We start from the raw sequence: 19,700 nt of genomic DNA on the forward strand, positions 1-19,700 counted from the left end.
CTGCTATTGGACCATCCCCTTAGAAGTTTTAGAAGCACTACTGTCTAGCTGAGAGGAGTGATGAGGTAGGCCCTTAAGATTCCTAGGGAGATTTTTGTATGTTTGAAAAGGTTTCGAAGCATCCTCTTAATTCTTTCTGAGGTCAGAAGCTTCTGTCTTACAGTCCATGCACCTGATTCCCTATTTTACTCTTAGGAGGCTCCACGTTCTGATTCTGTCTACTTGTTTCCTCTTAATGTCGTTTTGCTTTTTCTCAAACCCACCTCACTCACTTCCATATTTCTTGTAAGGTTGAATCTAGAGGCTTGATTGGATTCAGGTTAACTGTTTTGGCAGAACACTTCACAGGGGATTCAGCATACACTATGCTGCACGACATCTGTTGACACATGCTATCAGATTACCCCATCAATAGTGCGTTAGGTTTGATCACTTGCGTAGGGTGGTGACCATCAGCTCTTTCCTTTGTAAAAATACATTGTCTTTGTGATTAGCCTGTAATCTGTGGGGTGATACTATAAAAAAATATGTAATGCTTCACAGGTTCACTTTATCCTTGTGCAGGGGCCATGCTAATCTTTCTGATATTCTTCCAGTTCTACTCTGTGCTATGGAAGCAAGCGCTGATCTGGGTTTCATGCATACAGATATCCCATCTCTTACCCCAGCACCTCCTCCGGTTCCAGGTGTCTGTTGACTGAGCTTAGAATATCCCCCAAATGTTCTAGTTTCTTTGGTAGTAGTTTTTTTTTTTCCCTATCCATGTTTAAGCTGTGTTTTTCTTTGCTCCAGTTTTTCTATCAATCTGATCCCATCTGCTTTCTATCTCATAGGAATTCATGTATAATCTGCTCTTCTGGTGGCACTCTTTATTGCTTTCCTATGTTTTTATGGGTTTCATGTAGAGACATGAAATACAGCAGGGATCCTTAAGAACATGTGAGGCAGGAAATAGGAAGGGTGGTATGTATGGCTGTGTTCAATCAGCCATCTCCAGCTAATCTTCAGTCTTGGAAACTGTATCATTGGGTAACAATGAGAAATTAGCTGCAGATGGAAATGGAAACCAGCTTATTACTGCCTGGTATTAATCAAATTAGGCTTTTCAGGTGGCTCAGAGGTAAAGAATCTACCTGCAATGCTGGAGACATGAGATGTGGGTTCGATCCCCAGGTCAGGAAGATCCCATGGAAAAAGAAATGCAACCCACTCCAGTATTCTTGCCTGGAAAACCCTATGGACAGAGGAGCCTGGTGGGCTACAGTCCATGGGGTCGAGAAGAGTTGGACAGGAGGAACCCACCAGGCTCCTCTGCCCGTGGGATTTTCCAGGCAAGAATACTGGAGTGGGTTGCCATTTCCTTTTCCAGAGGATCTTCTCGACCTGGGGATCAAACCCACATCTCTTACGCCTCCTGCACGGGCAGGCAGGTTCTTTACCAATGGTGCCACCTGGGGGAAGAGACCCTAATCCAGTATGGCCAGTGTCCTTATAAGAAAGAAACACCAGGGATGCATAGAGGAAAGGCCATATGATGACATCATCTGCAACCAAGGAGAGAGGCCTCAGGAGAAACCACCCCCGCTGACACCTTGATCTTGGACTTTCAGCCTCCAGTACAGTGAGAACTTTTCTGTTGTTTAAGCCACTCAGTCTGTGGAATTTTGTTGTGGTTGTCTTAGCAAGCTAATACGCAGATCATGGAAGACATGTATGACGGAGCAAGGAGTTTAGAATTTATTCTATAACTGAAGGACTTATCTGGTAGTCCAGTGGCTAACACTCCTCGATCCCCATGCAGGGAGCCAGGTTCAATCCCTGGTCAGGGAACTAGATCTCACACGCCACAACTGCAAGCCGAGGCTGAAGAAACGAAAGATCCTGTGTGCCGCAACTAAGACCTGGCATAGCCAAATAATTTTTTTTTTTAAGAATTTATTCCATAACCAATGGGAAGCTGTTTGGATTGTGATCAGGGGAGTAACAGGATCAACAGGATCAGATCTCTGGGTTAGAAAGATCACTGTGACAGTAGTGCAAAGGAACTTTGAAAGAAGGAGAGAGAAGAGGCGGAGGAAACCTGGTCAGGAAGCATTTTGAGAGCACAGGTGAGAAGTGATGAGGGATTGAATAAAAGCAACTTTATAGGCAAAAGAATGAAAAAAGGTAGACTCAGCAGAATCTACTGAAAGGTTGGATATAGGGATGTGAGAGGAGAAGTAATACTGAATTCTTCCCAGCGTCCTGGATTGGGCAGTGACTGCGGTAGGTATTTGTTCTACTCCTCAGCTCCCCCTTCCCTAAAACTGTCTAGGTTATCATGGAGAAGTTGGCCTTCAGTCTCCCCTGTTGTGCAGCCCATGTGCTTTAAGGAGACTGACCCCCTTCCAGCTTTAAAGGTGGGCCATGAGTGCCTGCATGAATGCTCAGCTGTGTCTGACTCTTTGTGACCCCGTGGACTGTAGCCCACCAGTCTCCTCTGTCCATGGCATTTCCTAGGCAAGAATACTGCCATTTCCTTCCCCAGGACCTCGAATGACTTACACTAATTAGCTTACTCCATTGCTCTCACAGTATTTTGGGGTTCAGGGGTATGTGATCTAAACCTGCCAGTGAGGATGAATGTCAGAATTCTCTATTGAGACCCATTGATCTCCTTGTTTTGGACAAAAATAAAGACCCTGCAGACCAGACTTAATTGCAAACATTTTGTGACCCCAGGGGAATGATCCATAACTGGATGTAGCTATGTACAGAGCAAAGCAACGATTAGATTCTTAGTGACATCCTTGGGCTGTTGGACCAATCAACCATGAACTCTTAGACTCCAGTTTTGGAGTCTAGAATCCCCTGTTACTTAAGCCAGTTTGAACTGGATTTTCCTGTTATTTGTCGTATGAAGATACAGGTCATCAGGCAGACGGCAGAGCCATTAACCAGGATATGCAAGGCAAAAGGAGGGACAAGTTTGGAAGAAGAGAAGTTTGGTCCTGAACTTCCACAATCCCACATCTTTTTCTTTCTTTTTTTTAAAATTGGAGTATAATTGATTTACAGTGTTGTGTTTCTGCTGCTCAACAGTGTGAATCAGCCATACGTATACACATATCCCTCCCTCTTGAGCCTTCCCTCTCCTCTAGGTCATCACAGAGCACTGAGCTGAGCTCCCTGTATTATACAGCAGCTTCTCACTAGCTGTCCATTTTACACATGGTAGTATACACATGTCAATGCTATTCTCACAATCTGTCCCACCCTCTCCTTTTCCTGCTCCTTCCCACGAGTCCGTTCTCTACATCTGTGTCTCTATACCTGCCCTCCTAATCCACGTCTTCACTAGAAGTTGATCCTTGGGTCTGGGCTGACCTCTCCTTGCACTTGTGTGCCTGCTGGAAAAGTCTTACTCACTCTTGAAGGCCCCCTTCTGATACCCCTTCCTCTGTAAACCTTTGTAAACCCCTCTTCTGCCCAGGTCAGAATCCCCACAGTCCTTCTGAACGTCTACATTTTGTACAGGGCTCTGTTGGTCTTCCCTGCTAGCTCAGACAGTGAAGAATTCCCTGCAAGGCAGGAGAGCCGGGTTTGATCCCTGGGTCAGGAAGATCCCCTGGAGATGGCAACCCACTCCAGTATTCTTGCCTGGAGAATCCTATGAACAGAGGAACCTGGTGGGCTACAGTCCATAGGGTCACTAAGAGTCAGACACAGCTGGATGACTAACACTTTTCACTTTTTCTATCAGTGTTATCACCTATGTTACTATTTTCTCCACTAGGCACCATCCTCCTTAACAGCCCAGAACATTTCATATCAGTCTATGCAGTCTTGTCGGCAGCCCCAGGGCATCTAATAGGCATCTGAACATCTTTTTTAAAAAAATATTTATTTATTTAGGGTTGTATTGAGCCTTTGTTGCTGTGCACAGGCTTTCTCTAGTTGTGGTGAGCAGGGCTGCTCTTAGTTGCGTGTACAGGCTTCTCACTGAGGTGGCTTCTCTTGTTGTGAAGCACGGGCTCCAGGACATGCCAACTTGGGTAGTTGCAGCACACTGCCTTAGTTGCCTGGAGGTATGTGGGATCTCCCCAGACCAAGGATTGAACCCGCGTGCCCTGCTTTGGCAGGTGGACTCCTAACTACTGGACCACAGGGAAGCCCAACATCTGAACCTCTTAGTGAATAAATGACAGCCGTACTTCTCCTGTATTCCCCTCAAACTAATAGATTTGCTTACCAGTCCACTACCTTCGGGCTGAGAAAAACTTTGGCTCTCAGATCACGAATTAAATTACATAACAAATTACCAGAAAAAGATAATTAGAAAGGAATGGGAGAAAAGGATATTTTTGTGGAGCTCGGAACACAGAATAAGAAAAGTTGGACTAAATGAGTTACCTCTGTTAGAATGATGTGATGTCTGCTCCTTTGCCAAGTTAAGAGGGTGACATACACAGAGACAAAGTCTCTGAATATATAAGATAGATTTACGATTTCTGCTGAAGATGGTGGGAAGAATCTAAAATTAGAGCTACCCACACATAAGGTCGCATTATGCCCATCAATTTATTTTGATCTCATTGAAGGCGTTTTGAAGCAGTGCTCAAGAAACAGCTCAACCAAGAGAACATTTAAATTATATAAAAATGAACTCCAGTGATTTAAATCCATTAACCTTATATAATAAGGTTTCAAACATAGTACTGTAATTTAGAAATTAAAAAAGCTTAGAATTTGAACTCACAAGAGCTAAATTCTAGCAATGTTTGCAGGGAAAATTTGAAGAATAATCATTTATCATTTTCAAGTACATTTAGAAACTTGAATTGGGGGCGGAGGCCAGGGAGCAAGTGTAGTCAAGCCTTGATCAAGGATGACAATCATGAACGATGACAGTTACTTAACAAATTTTATTGAGTGCTTGCTATGTACCAAGTATCGTTTGGGATGCTGAGGTTACAGCAGTGAATAAATGTGTATGAATAATGATGATAAGGAGGATAGTTATTGAACCCTTACTGTAGTCCAGTTCCTGAACTAAGTGCTCTTTGAAGACTGGCTCATTCATTCCAGTTACTATCATATATATCATCCCCATTTTACAGATGCAGGAGCTAAGCTTCTGGTAAATAACACACCCAAGGTCCAGAGCCAGTTAAAGTGTTGGAAGTTGGACTCTACTCAGGCCTGTTGGATCCCAGAGTTATACACCAACTGAGCATTAATGGCTACTAGGCATGTCTCATAGGTAGGAAACTATGCCAAGCCATTTAAAATCTTCTCTACATTAAAAAAAAATAGCATTTATTTAATGTATTTGGCTGCTCCAGGTCTTAGTTTCAGCAGGTGAGATCTAGGTCCCTGACCAGGGATCCAACCCACACCCCCTGCAACAGGAGCTCTGAATCTTAGCCACTGGACCACCAGGGAGCTCCCTAAATCTTGTCTGCTCTCTACCTAAGCATCCACCCAACTTTAACAAGTGTATTAATAAGTGAGCAAAACCTTGTCAATGAGCTTCCACTGTGGCACTGGAATGACTGGAGCTCATGGATGTAGAAAGTTAGATATGGCTGAACCAGTACGTCGGCAAACTATATTTAACCACTTAAAGCCAGTGTTTTCAATGTTTCACAGCTACCCTCTATGACTGTTGTGATATCTGCACTTGTACTACTTTTTATTTAGAACTGATTCATTATTTTCATCTCATGTTTTAAAGCAGCAGCCCCCCAATCTTTCTGGCGCCAGGGACCAGTTTTGTGGAAGACAACTTTTCCATGGACTCGGGGGAGGGGGGTCGGGGAGATGGGAAGTGGGGATGGTTTCGGGATGATTCAAGCGCATTACATTTATTGTGCACTTTATTTCTATTATTATTACATCAGCTCTGCCTCAGGTCATCAGACATTAGATCCCAGAGGTTGGGGAAAATAATATCACTACTATAAATAAAGTTTATTTATATATAGATAATATATATTGATATACATATGTTTTTTAATATATATATATATATATATATAGCAATAAATATTTAGGAAGTGCCTACCCTGGTGGCTGAGATGGTAAAGAATCTGCCTGCAATGCGGGAGACCTGGGTTCAATCCCTGGGTCGGGAAGATCCCCTGGAGGAGGGCATGGCAACCCACTGCAGTATTCTTGCCTGGAGAATCCCATGGACAGAGGAGCCTGGTGCACTACAGTCCATGGGGTCGCAAAGAGTCAGACACGACTGAGCGACTAAGCACAGCACACAGCACACCATGCACTGAGCAGCAGGGATACACCAGTGAAATATACACCAGAAAGAATCCCTGCCCTCACTGATCTAAGGTTCTAGTACGGGTGACAGTGAGCAAGGTAAATAAGTAAAATCTGCAAGATGTTATTGAGTGGTCAGTGCTAGGGGGGAAAAGGGAGGGGATACTGGGTGTCTGTGGAGGAGGTTTAAAATTGTAGGTAGGCTGGCTAGGGAAGGCCTTGGTTACTTGGCTAGAGCTGCATTTATTCAAGGTGACTTTGGAGGAAACTCTGAATGGGACCAGCCACGTGGAAATATGAGAGAAAGGCGATCTAGGGACAAGGAACAGACAGGGCAAAGCCCTGAGGAATGAATGAGTGTGCCTAGGGTTTCAAGGAACAGTAAGGAAGCCATTGGCAGAAGCAAGACTAGATAGGAAGCTATGGAACAATCTAGGCAAGAGATGATGATGGCCTGGACCAGAGTGATAAGCAGTCATCAGATTCTAGAAATATTGTGAAGGCAGAGGCAGCATTCAGTGATGGACCAGTAACAGGGTGTAAGTACTGGCTAAGCAATCAGCTGGAAGGATGGCTTCCTTAACCCACCCCTGTAGGTCCTCTCCAACCCACTACCGCCTGGATTTGGATTTCTATTACTTGCACCACAGCCTCCCCAACTCAAAGGAAGAAATTTAGAAAGCATTGGTATTAAAAAAAAAAAAAACAAAAAACAACCACCACAGAGTCTAAAAAGAAATACAAAAAAGAAAGTACTGGTATTTAAAAAAAATTAAAGCTGCACATTGTTTTGCTTTATCTACAATCTGTGTAGGGATTTCCCTGGCATCCCAGTGGTTAGGACTTCACTTCCAAAGCAGAGCATGCATGTTCGATCCCTGGTTAGGGAGGTAAGATCCCATACAGTTCAGTTCAGTTCAGTTCAGTCGCTCACTCGTGTCTGACTCTCTGTGACCCCATGAATCACAGCATGCCAGGCCTCCCTGTCCATCACCAATTCCCGGAGTTCACTCAGATTCACGTCCATCGAGTCAGTGATGCCATCCAGCCATCTCATCCTGTCATCCCCTTCTCCTCCTGCCCCCAATCCCTCCCGGCATCAGAGTCTTTTCCAATGAGTCAACTCTTCGCATGAGGTGGCCAAAGTACTGGAGTTTCAGCTTTAGTGTCATTCCTTCCAAAGAAATCCCAGGGCTGATCTCCTACAACTCTCAGCCAAAAAAAAAAAAAAATCATAAACTAAAAACCAAACCAGAAGCAATATTGTAACAAATTCAGTAAAGACTTTAAAATGGTCCATATCAAAAATAAAATTTTTTTTTAGAGTCTGTGTATGTCATACAGTTCTACAATCCAGTTCTACAATTCTCCAATCTTGAAATGATTACAGTAGAAAAATTACTCTGCTTTTCAGGGATTCAGCAGATACTTTTCAGAAGACTGAAATTCCATATATTGTAAATATACTGATTATACTTTGAATATTATAGGTATACTGAAACTCTGTTTGATGTAATTCTGGTACATAGACTGGTACTAAGAAACAGAAGCTTTCTTAGAGAAGAGAAGCATTGCTGGCTCTTAAAAGTGAAAGTGAAAGTCACTTAGTCGTGTCCAGCTCTTTGCGACCCCATGGACTATATAGTCCATGGAATTCTCCAGGCCAGATACTGGAGTGGGTAGCCTAGCCCTTCTCCAGGGGATCTTTCCAACCCAGGGATCAAACCCAGGTTTTCCACATTGCAGGCAGATTCTTTACCAGCTGAGCCACAAGGGAAGCCCGGCTCTTAAAATTTAGGCTATAAACAGATCTATACTTGAGAAAACTTGGTGCCACTTTTGTCAAAGAATTAATGCAACTGTTTAGCATCATAAGTTCAAACTTGCACTCATTTCACTTTTTGTGACATTCACTTATTAGTTCAAGGAGAAAACAGACTAAATGGAGAAAAAACATACAAACAATGAATAACAGTTTCCCGATGAGCCGTGACATTAAATAAGAAAACAAGATATTCTGATTTTATTTTAAACACTGGCCTATTACCTTAGGATCAGAATAACTGTGGTATTTGAGTTTAGAGCCAATATTCTGGTCTCTTCACAAAAGTAATCATTTCTTTGGCACTGATAGATCATTAAGCATCCATCTCAACTGTTTCAATGTGAAAAATAGCTTGCTATCTTTGTCAGCAAATAACCTGCCATGCCTTCAATTAGACAAATTAACTTATATTTCTACCCCAAACTATATCCAGTGTCCTACAACCATTTCACCAGAGAAATTAAAAGTTTTGGCTAGTAACTCTTTATTTTGGTATTTGATAGTGTAGCAAACTGAACATTTAAGATATGATTTTTTAAAAAAGACTCTCATATAACTACCACAAAATAGATAACATTGGTGGTCCAGTGGTTAGGGCTCTGTGCTTCCACTGCCAAGGGCATGAGTTCAGTCCTTGGTAGGAGAGCTAAGATCCCTCAAGCTGTGTGGTGCGGACCAAAAAAAAAAAAAGAAAAAAGTAAAGAAAAAGGCTCTTAGATAACTATCACCAAATACTGAACAGACAACTAAAAGTTCAAGGCGGATTTTTCCACTGGACTGTGGACCTGCCTGTTCAGCAGCTTCTGGACTCCATAAGTGCAAACTCGAACTCATATTTTGCCTCAAACTGCCTGTGCTCTGTACAGCTATCAGTGTCACCTCCATCCACCTAGCTGACCAAGTTAGAAACCTGGATTATCTCTGACCATCTCTGTCCTTTCATTCCTGTGTCCAACTACTTGCCAGGTACTGCCCTGTGTGTGTGTATGCTCTGTTGTGTCTGACTCTTTGCAGCCCCATGGACTGTAGCCCAGCCTGGGATAGAACCCACGTCTCCTGCGTTGGCAGGCGAATTCTTAACCACTGTGATATCCAACACAGCTTCCTTGCCTCTGACCTCTCCCTTCTTCACTGCCAGGATATGCTTTTTAAAGCCCAAATATATGTCCTTACTTGCTCAAAAGCCTTACTTTTTCTCCTGTTTCCTATGGAATAGCCTAAACCTCTTAGAATAGCACCCAAGGCTTTCCATTATTCAGTCCACTCCCCTACTGCCTCTTGTTTGGGTGATGCTCAGGGTTTAACTTCCATTGGTCACTGAATGATTGCACAGAGTGGTCAATGCCACTGAAAGAAGTTTTATTACTCACAGTTCCCAAGAGAAAGGGGCATACATCAAGCCATGCAGGGCCACCTGGGGAAGCACTAGGTTCAGTCAGGAGGCTGAAGGAGGGAGGGGAGAAGATGGCCCAGAGTTTAGGGTGGTTTCTGTGGGAAGAAATAGGTGAGGTAGAATAGATAAATTTGAGCAAACTTAGGATTGGGTATTTGGAATCAGGTTGGTCTCTAATTGTCCAGTACTTGGCCCTGGGGTGATTTAGGGAAGGGGAAATATTGGCTTGGTATGTGGGAGTTAGATAAAGGAAGTGGTTGGGATACGGGCTTTGGATCAGTTGCTTTGTCCATGGAAGGCAAGTTGTTTATTACTCCCAGAATTAGCTCATCCTCAAACGAACAGTTCTTCCCAGGGCTACAAGGGCCTAAAATGTCAAAGCATCGTAAAGTGTAAAATAAAAAACATGAGTAATACACATTCCTTTCCCATGAACCCTCTGTTGATAGCTCTAGTTGCCCCAGAAAATGTCTTTTATGAATAAGTTATGTAGTGCCTCTCTCAACACTCTGCCACCACCCAGAGCCCTGACTGAGTGACGCCCCCAAGTCTGGTACCATGTAACATGACCCCTCCCTGTCCCTCTCCCCCGGAGCAGTAATGGCCCTGGTCACAGGCAACCACTCTATAGAGAGGCTGGTCACCTGTGACCAGTGTGACCTGCCTGAAAGAGATGAATTGGGCCGATCAGATTTCCTCTTTTAAGGATTTAAAATGAGAGCCATAAAAAGAGATAGCAAATAAGACGAACTGGGAGGTTCTTACGCAGCCTCAGGACCTTCCCTCCCACTGTTATCTATGCCCACTCCAAAATACTACAAATAGTCCATAATAATTATCTGGGGCTAGTGCTAGAGTTCTGCTCTGTTTTATGTTTCTTCCAAGTACCAGCATTAACAGAGATTCACAGAGACTGACAAAATGTAAATTCAGACTGGATCAGGTCAGAGAGGGAGGGTGCAATGAAGCCCCCAAGTGTGTTGCAAAATGTTTTAAATTTCATATAAACATTTAAAGGACCACGATCTAGTGCAAATGCATTTTGCAGCTTCAAAGCAATCTCCAGTTTTATTTAAAGTTCTCACACCGGGCTACACTCCTGAAAAAAAAAAAAACACTTTGGGCGGAGCCAAGTACTGCTCCTCCTCCTCTGGGTCGCGCAGAACCAAATCCGCAGACTTTGTCGATTGCTTCTGTCTGGGCAGACCAGCCTGGATCGACTGCTCCTGTCTGGCCCGTCCGCGGGCGCGGGAAAAGAGTTTGAATCCAGTCTGACTGCCGCGGCGACCTCCTCAACCTTCACAATCCTGACCAGCCTCAGCAGCCTCCTCTTTTTACATCCCTGACTCCAGGAGGTCTCCCGAATCACGAGAGTGGAAACGGAGACACTCAAGCCGCCGCCATGTCCGAGGCTTATTTCCGGGTGGAGTCGGGTGCGCTGGGTCCTCAGGAGAATTTTCTTTCCTTGGACGACATTCTGATGTCCCACGAGAAGCTCTCGGTGCGCACGGAGATCCCCATGCCGCGCCTGGGCGCTTTCTTCCTAGACCGGAGCGGAGGGGCCGAGACTGACAATGCGATCCCGGAGGTAAGCGATCCCGTCTGGAAAGACTACAACTCCGAGTAGGACTTGCGGGCTCTGGGCGCCGCGTAGCCGGGCGCGATGCCCTCTGGGATTTGTAGTTTTACAGTACAGGGAGGCCGAGCCGAGCGCTGAGTCCTGTTCGCCGCGCGCCCCACTCCCACCCTCCCAGCGTTCGCGACCTCTGCGGAAACTAAATTTATACTGGGTTGTCAGGGTCCCTCCAACACGGATTTCTTTTTTGAAACTATCCAAATTCAGCAGTGTGTTTTCACCCGGTGTGTGTTGATGCTTAAGGATCGGCGCCTACGGACCAGGGTTCTGATCACTTTTTGCCTTAAAGCAAATCAACAGTTTTGGTTTCTGTAGGAGCAAATGATGTCTCGGAGCTGCAAATTGCTATATTCGTTCCTGAAATGATGATGGCATCAGCAACCATTTCCTGAGAGCTTTTAGTGCAGGGATCTATTACTCCTTTAGTCCTTTAACAGCCCTATATTCAGATGTTGTTACACATAAAGAAATTGAAGCCCAGATATGTTGGGTTTCTTGGCCAGGGTGCCAGGGTCTTATTGTAAGTGGTGAGCTGGGATTCGAACTTAGAACTGCATGACTTCAAGTTCGAGTTTGTCCCAGGAACATGGCTTGTAATGGTTCTTATTTTAAAATATTTATTTGGCTGCGTGGGGGTCTTAGTTGCCATGTGCGAACCCTTAGTTTTGGCATGTGGGATCTGGTTCCCTGACCAGGGATGGAACCCGCCCCCCACCCGCAGTGGGAGCTTGGAGTCTTAGCCACTAGACCACCAGGGAAGTCCCATAATGGTTATTTTTTATTTCGTATTTAACCCAAGTTTTGTTTAGAAGGGTTTTTTGTTTGGTCTATTTTGAGTTATTTTTATGAAAGTGAGACATATGCAAAGTTTAAAAAGCCAAATAATACCCAAAGATTTATAGAAAAAAATAGGAGACCTTGCCTTGCTCTCCCTCGTGTCCTTTCCATTTCTACAGGATCTGTCTCCTTTTTTCACAGTCTCTTCAAAATTCACCTCCATATTTCTAATTAATGTTCTTAAATTTATCTTGAGTTTTTAAACATTTAGACATTATGTTTTGACTTTCCATTAGAGTACTTAATTAGTTGGTTCTCTTACACACTGATAAACAGAGGTGTACCATCCATATTTTATTCATATTTCCTTCGTTTTTACTTAATGTCCTTTTTCTGTTCCAGGTTCCCATCCAGGACACCAAATTGCATTTAGTAATTGTGTGTCCTTAGGCTCCTCTTGGCTTTGACAGTTTATCAGACTTTCCTTGGTTTTAATGACCAAGAGTTTTGTGGAGTGCTGGTGAGGTATTTTGTTGAGAATATTCCTCATTTGGGCTTTGTCTGCTGGTTTTCTCATGATTAGACTGTTTTGAGGTGGAAGACCATAGAGGCGAAGTGCCGTTTTTACCACATCTTAACAAGGGTACCTGCCATCAGCGGGACTTGTGTTGATAGGAACCTTGATCACTTGAGCTATGTGGGATTTGTCAGGATTCTTCATTGTAAAGTTACTCTGCTTTTCCACCTTCCAGACTGTTCTCTCTGGAAGGAAGTCATATGTACAGCTATACTTAAGGAGAGGGGAGTTACGGTCTCCTTCTTTGAGTGCGCAATGTCTACATATACTATTTAGGATTCTTCTGCGTGGGAGATTTGTGTAGGAAGGTTTTTACTGATATATTTCATTTCATTCATAGACACAGGGCTGTCAGATTTTCTATTCTAGTTTTACTCTTGGTACATGGTTTTTCCACCCTGGGAATTTGACTGTTTCACCTAAATTTTCAAATATAGTGGTATAGTGTTGTTCAAAATATCCTTTTACTATCTTTTAAACATCTGTACAATTATAGCTGTGTCCTGCTTTTTATTCTTGATATTGAGAAATTATGATCTCGTAAGAAAGAGATCATAATTTCTCACTAGGAGTTTATCCCTTGTAGCAGTCTTTTAAAAGAACTAAATAATGGCTCTATCAGCTTTCTCATTTGTACCTTCATTTTTAGGTCATTTAGTTCTTAATTAGTTCTTTCCTTCTATTTTCTTTGGGCTTAATTTTCTTTGTTCTCTTGCAACCATTCACATTTTGAGATGGGTACCTAGGTCATTGATTTTTCAGCTTTCTTTTTTACATTTTTAGCTGTGCTTTTCCTGTAGCTTTAACTACATTTCATAAGTTTTAATTTGGTTTTCTAATTTTCACTATGAATTCTTCTTTGACTCATGAATTATTGAGAAGACTGGTGCTTAGGTCCAAACATCTGGGGACTTTGCTATGTACAGTTTGGATTTTGATTTCTGGCTTAGTTCCACAGTGGCCAAACAACATAGTCTGAATGATTTCAGTGTTTTGAAAGTTAGCATTTGCTTTAAACGCCAGCATAAGATAACCATTCAGTTTGTGCTTGAAAGGGCTTCCCTGTGGATCAGCAGTAACAAGTCCATGTGCCATGGCAGGAGACTCAGGTTCGATTCCTGGGCCAGGAAGATACCCAGGAGAAGGAAATGGCAACCCATTCCAGTATTCTTGCCTGGGAAATCCCATGGACAGAGCAACCTGGCAGGCTACAGTCCACAGGGTCACAAAAGAGTTGAACATGACTTAGCAACTAAACAACAGCGATGTGCTTGAAAAGTTCGATATTGTGAAGGCATGGTCTGCAGTACATAATCTATACATAAATTAGGTGAAGCTTTTATTTGTTTTGTTTAGATTGTCTATGTTGTTATTGGTTTTTTGTTTGCTACTTCTCATTTATCAAAAAGAGAGATGTTAAAATCTCCCATGATGATTGTAGATTTGTCATTTTTCCTTTTACTTCTGTTAATTTAGACAGATATTTCTATTTTTCTAATAGATTTAATGACCATTTTATTATCAAAGGTCCCTCTTTATCTCTAGTAATGCTTCTTTTGCATAACATTTTTTCCACCTTCTATTTTCTGTTATCTGCAATTGGGTAGTTTTTATTTACGTTAGTTAGGAAAGCCTTCCCTTTGTGTCACATCTTTGTTCTTCACTCTCTTTTTGGTATAAATGCTTTTTCTCTCTCCGTTCCATCATGACGTAAAACTTCAGCCCACACAGTTCATTTCTTAAGTCACAACTACATCCTCTGTGTTTGGCAGTCGTTCCCCTAGAGAGAACAGGCGGTACTGATATTCATTCATTCTCTCAGGTCACGTGCATAGTAACACATTTACTATGTTACTTGTCTTTAAAACCTACAATCCTGTGTGATACAGGGCACAAAGCTTGAACTCCCTTTGTGGCTGGCAAAGGGACTTTTTGACAACAAGCGGCGGATCCTTTCAGTGGAACTTCCCAAGATCTACCAGGAGGGTTGGAGGACTGTGTTCAGTGCAGACGCCAACGTGGTGGACCTCCACAAAATGGGACCACATTTCTATGGGTTCGGCTCCCAGCTCCTGCATTTTGACAGTCCAGAGAATGCCGACATCTCCCATTCTCTCCTGCAGGCAAGTAACTGACATGAAAACCTATGGCATTGCACATGACTCAGGAGATAGCTGTGCTGGCCACCAGATGTTACTCTTACCCAGGGGAGTGTATGATTTATGCGATCAGTGTATTGTTATTCTAGGTCAGCCTACAGTTAGGCTGTGTTTGCCTATTACATATGCATGTAACTATGACTTGTGTGCTGCTCTTTATATTTGCTTGCTAAGAGTTGGAACCAACAGGAAATCCTGGAAATAAGAAAGGGGTTATGGGTGATCACAGGTGATAGGCAGAGGAGGCTCAGACCTCCTTCTGACTGAATCCCAAACCAAATTCTTGCCTGTAAGTGTTCAGGGCTTTAAAAAAAATGTATCTGATTTCTCTCTGGCACTTCTTCTTCAGACATTTGTTGGACGTTTCCGCCGCATCATGGATTCTTCCCAGAACGCTTACAATGAAGACACGTCGGCACTCGTGGCCCGGCTAGACGAGATGGAGAGAGGCTTGTTTCAAACAGGGCAGAAAGGACTGAATGACTTTCAGTGTTGGGAGAAGGGGCAGGCATCTCAGCTCACAGCTTCCAACCTGGTTCAGAACTATGCAAAGAGAAAATTCACTGACATGGAAGACTGAAGGCCAGAAGAACACAGAATTTCTCCCTGTAGACTTATCCCTGCATGCGTCCCTGATAGGAGCTGCGTTGACCTTGTAAAGGGCAAGAATCATGTCCCATCTTGGGGCTTATTCCCTGTAGCAGTGTCAGGAGTGGTGTGATATGCTGGGTGTTGTCCCTGGCTCTCTGAGTCTTCCAGGACTGTCCTACCTGCTGACCCGCAGCCTAGGCCTCCTTAGCCCAGGAACCCACAGCCGAGGTCCTTCATAAAGAAGGATCATTAACACATACATCGCAATAGAGTTAGAACCGGGATTCCTTGTGCCTGGGAGTTTGGACAGCCTTCGATATCCAGTTTCACCAGCTCCAAAGGATGGGTACAAATGGACCTTTCCTGCCTGTTCATAAGACGTCCTCCTGAGCTGAACTGCCTCATCTTCCTTGTGGTTGTACAAAGGATAGTACCCCCGGAGATGCTGGCCCTCCTTGTAAGTATCACCTGCCACCTTCCTATGGGGAATTACCCAGTTTCCAAAAGCAATTGCCAAGAATAAGGAAGGAAAAGAGGAAAGGCCGATGAGTGGCCTGGCCTTTACTAAAGAGAAGACGTTGTTTTCCTTTTCTGTGATGAGGGCTTCGTACACTGGTCTTCACAAAACTACAGTCAGCCTAGACGGGGAATGGTTAAACTGAGCTTGTTTTTGCCTGTGAGATCTCAGTTACTTCATGCCCTCCCTAGGAAAGCTGTCAGAGAGTCCTTTGGAATTGCAGAGTAGTTATTAAAGGGTGTTAACCAGCCCTTCTTACATTGAGATCAGGACTTCAGTGTTGCTGATTAAGAGCTCTGTTTGAGGAGCTTAGCATGGCAGAAGTGAGTGGGCAAGAGACCTCGGTCATGGTTTTTTTCTCTTCAAGAAATTTTGCAATATGATTATATGTGGATTCCTGACCAGTTACCAAGAGTCTCTGTAAGCAACCACGAAACTCTTACCTTGGAGATCAAGGAGGAAACCTCAGCAGAGTAGGAAACAGCATCCTGGGCCCACTGGACCTTTTGAAGGACAGTTCTCTCCATGCCATGGCTCCCCTCCCAGCTTCCCACAGCTGGTGAAAATCACCTTTGTCAGTGGAAATCACAGTGGAATTTGGGTCTCCAGATTGTGCAGATGTCTAGATGCAAACTTAGAATGTCAGAAATGTTTTTTAAATGCCTGTTTTTAAGATGGAACTGATGTTTTTAAAGTTTGATTTTAGTGCTAAATAAATGATCCATTTTGCACATGAATACATTCTGTACAAGTGCTATTTCTGGAACTCGAGTACTACAGATGATCAGACAAAGCTCTCAGAGAATGTTGTCTTTGATCATACTTGACAGTAATGCCCAAATAAATCCATGTTTTAGCAACTGCTCTTTTGTTTGCACAATACTCATAAATATGGGAGACATTCCCTATAGGGATGGGCTGTGTCCTAGAGAAGAGTGACTTCACTGATGTCACAGCATTCACATATAGCCCGGGCCCCCAGAGATAATTCAGAGTCAGTGAGAAAGGCATATTATTTAATTTTTGAATTCACAGACAGCTTTGTTTGTAAAGTCAGTCCTAAGGCTGCTGCCATTTTTTTTTTTGCCAGGCCGCTCCGCATGTGGGATCCTAGTTCCCTGGCCAGGGGTGAAACCCATGACCCCTGGAGGGGATGCTCAGAGTCTTTGACTACTGCGCCACCAGGGAAGTCCCTGGTACCATTTTTTTATTTTATTAGAGACGATTTTTTGCTCAGAGGCCGCATGTCAAGAATATGTGAGTATGCACATGAAAAATATATTTCATTTAAAATTTTGAACAAATTATATTGCAAGGAGCTTCTGAAGCCCCATCTCCAAATTACAGATTTGCCTTCCAGGCTGTCAATTCCAAACCTTCTTCCCCACAACCATCCCCCAAATCAGTCTCTTGATGCCTTCAAAGAGGTGAATTTTTTAAGTCAACAAATTCGCTCAAATACTAAATCACTCTTAACAACTTATTGACTAGAGATATATTAATATGTCTTTTGTTACCCAAATGTTATTGACTGGAGTGTTTCAATATTCACTTACAAAACAAATCGCTGACCACAGGTGTCAGTTTCTGCAAAAATCCCCCACTCAATAAAAATCAAGGGGGGATGTACACTCTTTCCTCTTAAAGGCTCTTTCCCCAGGTAATTCTGGCCTTAATTATATACAAAAGACCTCACCATCTTCAGGCTTTCCCTTGAAGTACAGGTTGGGCTGCTGAGAGGAGTGGAGGCTTGGTCTCCTAAGTCAAGTCCTTGCACTCTCCCAACTTCTGTGTTTTGGACGGCTCCAGCCTCAATCCTTGGACTTATCCAGCCTCAGTCCTTGGACCTTTCCTAACCATTCTGACTCCCTCCAGTGTCGTTTGTCAAGTTTTAAATACCACCTCCTATACACTGAGGACCCCCAAATTCCATCTCCAGCCAGACCTCCTTTAAACTCCAGACTTGCAGGCAACCACCTTGACCTTCCCTTTTAACATCTGACCCACGTGGCTAGAAGTGAAGCCTTGATCTTACTCTCAGTCTCTTCTCGTCCTCTCTGTTGTCTGTGTTTCTGACCACTCCATCTTTCCCTACTGCTTATGACAAGAATATAGGAATCCTCCTTGGCCATCTTTCTCTTACTCTCCTTATCCTTTGGATCAACTTTCAAAACATTGGCAGAACCTGCCCACATCTTCCCCACCTCCACTCCTGTCGAGTGGCTGTGGCCACCTTCCACCTGCCTCCCTGCATTCATTCACCACCCCCACCCCTAGCCTTCAGATTCTTCTTACCAAAGCAGCCAGAGTGGTCTTGTTTAATCAGGGACTACCCTGGTGGTCCAGTGGTTGAGACTCCTCACTCCCAGTGAGGGAGACCTGGGTTCAGTCCCCGGGTTGGGAAGATCCCCTGGAGGAGGCCATGGCAACCCACTCCAGTATTCTTGCCTGGAAAATCCCATGGACAGAGCAGCCTGCTGGGCTACAGTCCATGGGGTCACAAAAGAGTCGGACACCACAGAGCAACTAAACAGCAGCAGTCAGGGAACTAAGATCCCCGCCTGCCAGGGGGTACAGAGGGAAAAAGCAATCAGAGCTGCTCAAACCGCCCCCTCCTTGTCAGAAAAAGGCCACTCTTATCATCAGTTCAGTTCAGTCGCTCAGTTGTGTCCAGTTGTTTGCGACCCCATGGACTGCAACATGCCAGGCCTCCCTGTCCATCACCAACTCCTGGAGCTTGCTCAAACTCATGTCTGTTGAGTCGGTGATGCCATCCAACAATCTCATCCTCTGTCATCCCCTTCACCTCCCACCCTCAATCTTTCCCAGCATCAGGGTCTTTTTAAATAAGTCAGCTCTTCGCATTAAGTGGCCAAAGTATTGGTGTTTCAGCTTCAACATCAGCCCTTCCAATGAACACCCAGGACTGATATCCTGGACTGGTTGGATCTCCTTGCAGTCCAAGGGACTCTCAAGAGTCTTCTCCAACACCACAGTTCAAAAGCATCAGTTCTCCGGCGCTCAGCTTTCTTTATGGTCCAACTCTCACATCCATACGCGGCTATTGAAAAAACCATAGCCTTGACTAGATACACCTTTGTTGGTAAAGTAATGTATCTGCTTTTTAATATGTTGTCTAGGTTGGTCATAACTTTCCTTCCAAGGAGTAAGCATCTTTTAATTTCATGGCTGCAATCATCATCTGCAGTGATTTTGGAGCCCAGAAAAATAAAGTCTGACACTGTTTCCACTGTTTCTCCGTCTATTTGCCATGAATGGAACCAGATGCCATGATCTTTGTTTTCTGAATGTTGAGCTTTAAGCCTACGTTTTCACTCTCCTCTTTCACTTTCATCAAGAGGCTCTTTAGTTCTTCTTCACTTTCTGCCATAAGGGTGGTGTTATCTGCATTTCTGAGGTTATTGATATTTCTCCTGGCAATCTTGATTTCAGCTTGTGCTTCTTCCAGCCCAGCATTTCTCATGATGTACTCTGCATATAAGTTTAATAAGCAGGGTGACAATATACAGCCTTGACGTACTCCTTTTCCTGTTTGGAGCCAGTCTGTTCCATGTCCAGTTCTAACTGTTGCTTCCTGCCCTGTATACAGATTTCTCAAGAGGCAGGTCAGGTGGTCTGGTATTTCCCATCTCTTGAAGAATTTTCCACAGTTTATTGTGATCCACACAGTCAAAGGCTTTGGCATAGTCAACAAAGCAGAAATAGATGTTTTTCTGGAATTTTCTTGCTTTTCAATGATCCAGCAGATGTTGACAATTTGATCTCTGGTTCCTCTGCCTGTTCTAAACCCAGCTTGAACATCAGGAAGTTCACGGTTCACGTATTGCTGAAGCCTGGCTTGGAGAATTTTGAGCATTACTTTACTAGCATGTGAGATGAGTGCAATCATGCAGTGGTTTGAGCATTCTTTGGCATTGCCTTTCTTTGAGATTGGAATGAAAACGGA

General features: G+C 43.7%; 1 protein-coding gene and 1 pseudogene across 2 annotated transcripts; one reads left to right on the top strand and one right to left on the bottom strand.

Annotated features, from left to right (window-relative positions):
* Positions 1-521: 521 nt before the first annotated feature.
* On the bottom strand, positions 522-622 carry LOC138097290 (U6 spliceosomal RNA; annotated as a pseudogene).
* A 10,256-nt stretch (positions 623-10,878) lies between these two features.
* GINS3 (GINS complex subunit 3) lies at positions 10,879-15,429 on the top strand. 2 transcript variants are annotated; one of them, XM_068993310.1, is made up of 3 exons: positions 10,879-11,064; positions 14,356-14,589; positions 14,975-15,429. In XM_068993310.1, exons 1-3 carry the CDS (start codon positions 10,879-10,881, stop codon positions 15,203-15,205), a joined length of 651 nt encoding a protein of 216 aa, XP_068849411.1. In that variant the 3' UTR covers positions 15,206-15,429. The 2 variants fall into 2 exon arrangements, with proteins under 2 accessions (XP_068849411.1, XP_068849412.1); XM_068993311.1 differs by lacking the exon at positions 14,356-14,589.
* Positions 15,430-19,700: the final 4,271 nt, after the last annotated feature.

Source organism: Capricornis sumatraensis, chromosome 20 (genome assembly GCF_032405125.1).
Source record: "Capricornis sumatraensis isolate serow.1 chromosome 20, serow.2, whole genome shotgun sequence".
In the NCBI taxonomy this organism is placed as follows: domain Eukaryota; kingdom Metazoa; phylum Chordata; class Mammalia; order Artiodactyla; family Bovidae; genus Capricornis; species Capricornis sumatraensis.

Coding starts and splice junctions, on each gene's coding strand:
- GINS3 (XM_068993310.1), top strand. CDS start 10,879: ATGTCCGAGGCTTATTTCCGGGTGGAGTCGGGTGCGCTGGGTCCTCAG. Junction 11,065..14,355: donor CTGACAATGCGATCCCGGAG/GTAAGCGATCCC, acceptor TGTGTGATACAG/GGCACAAAGCTTGAACTCCC. Junction 14,590..14,974: donor TCTCCCATTCTCTCCTGCAG/GCAAGTAACTGA, acceptor CTTCTTCTTCAG/ACATTTGTTGGACGTTTCCG.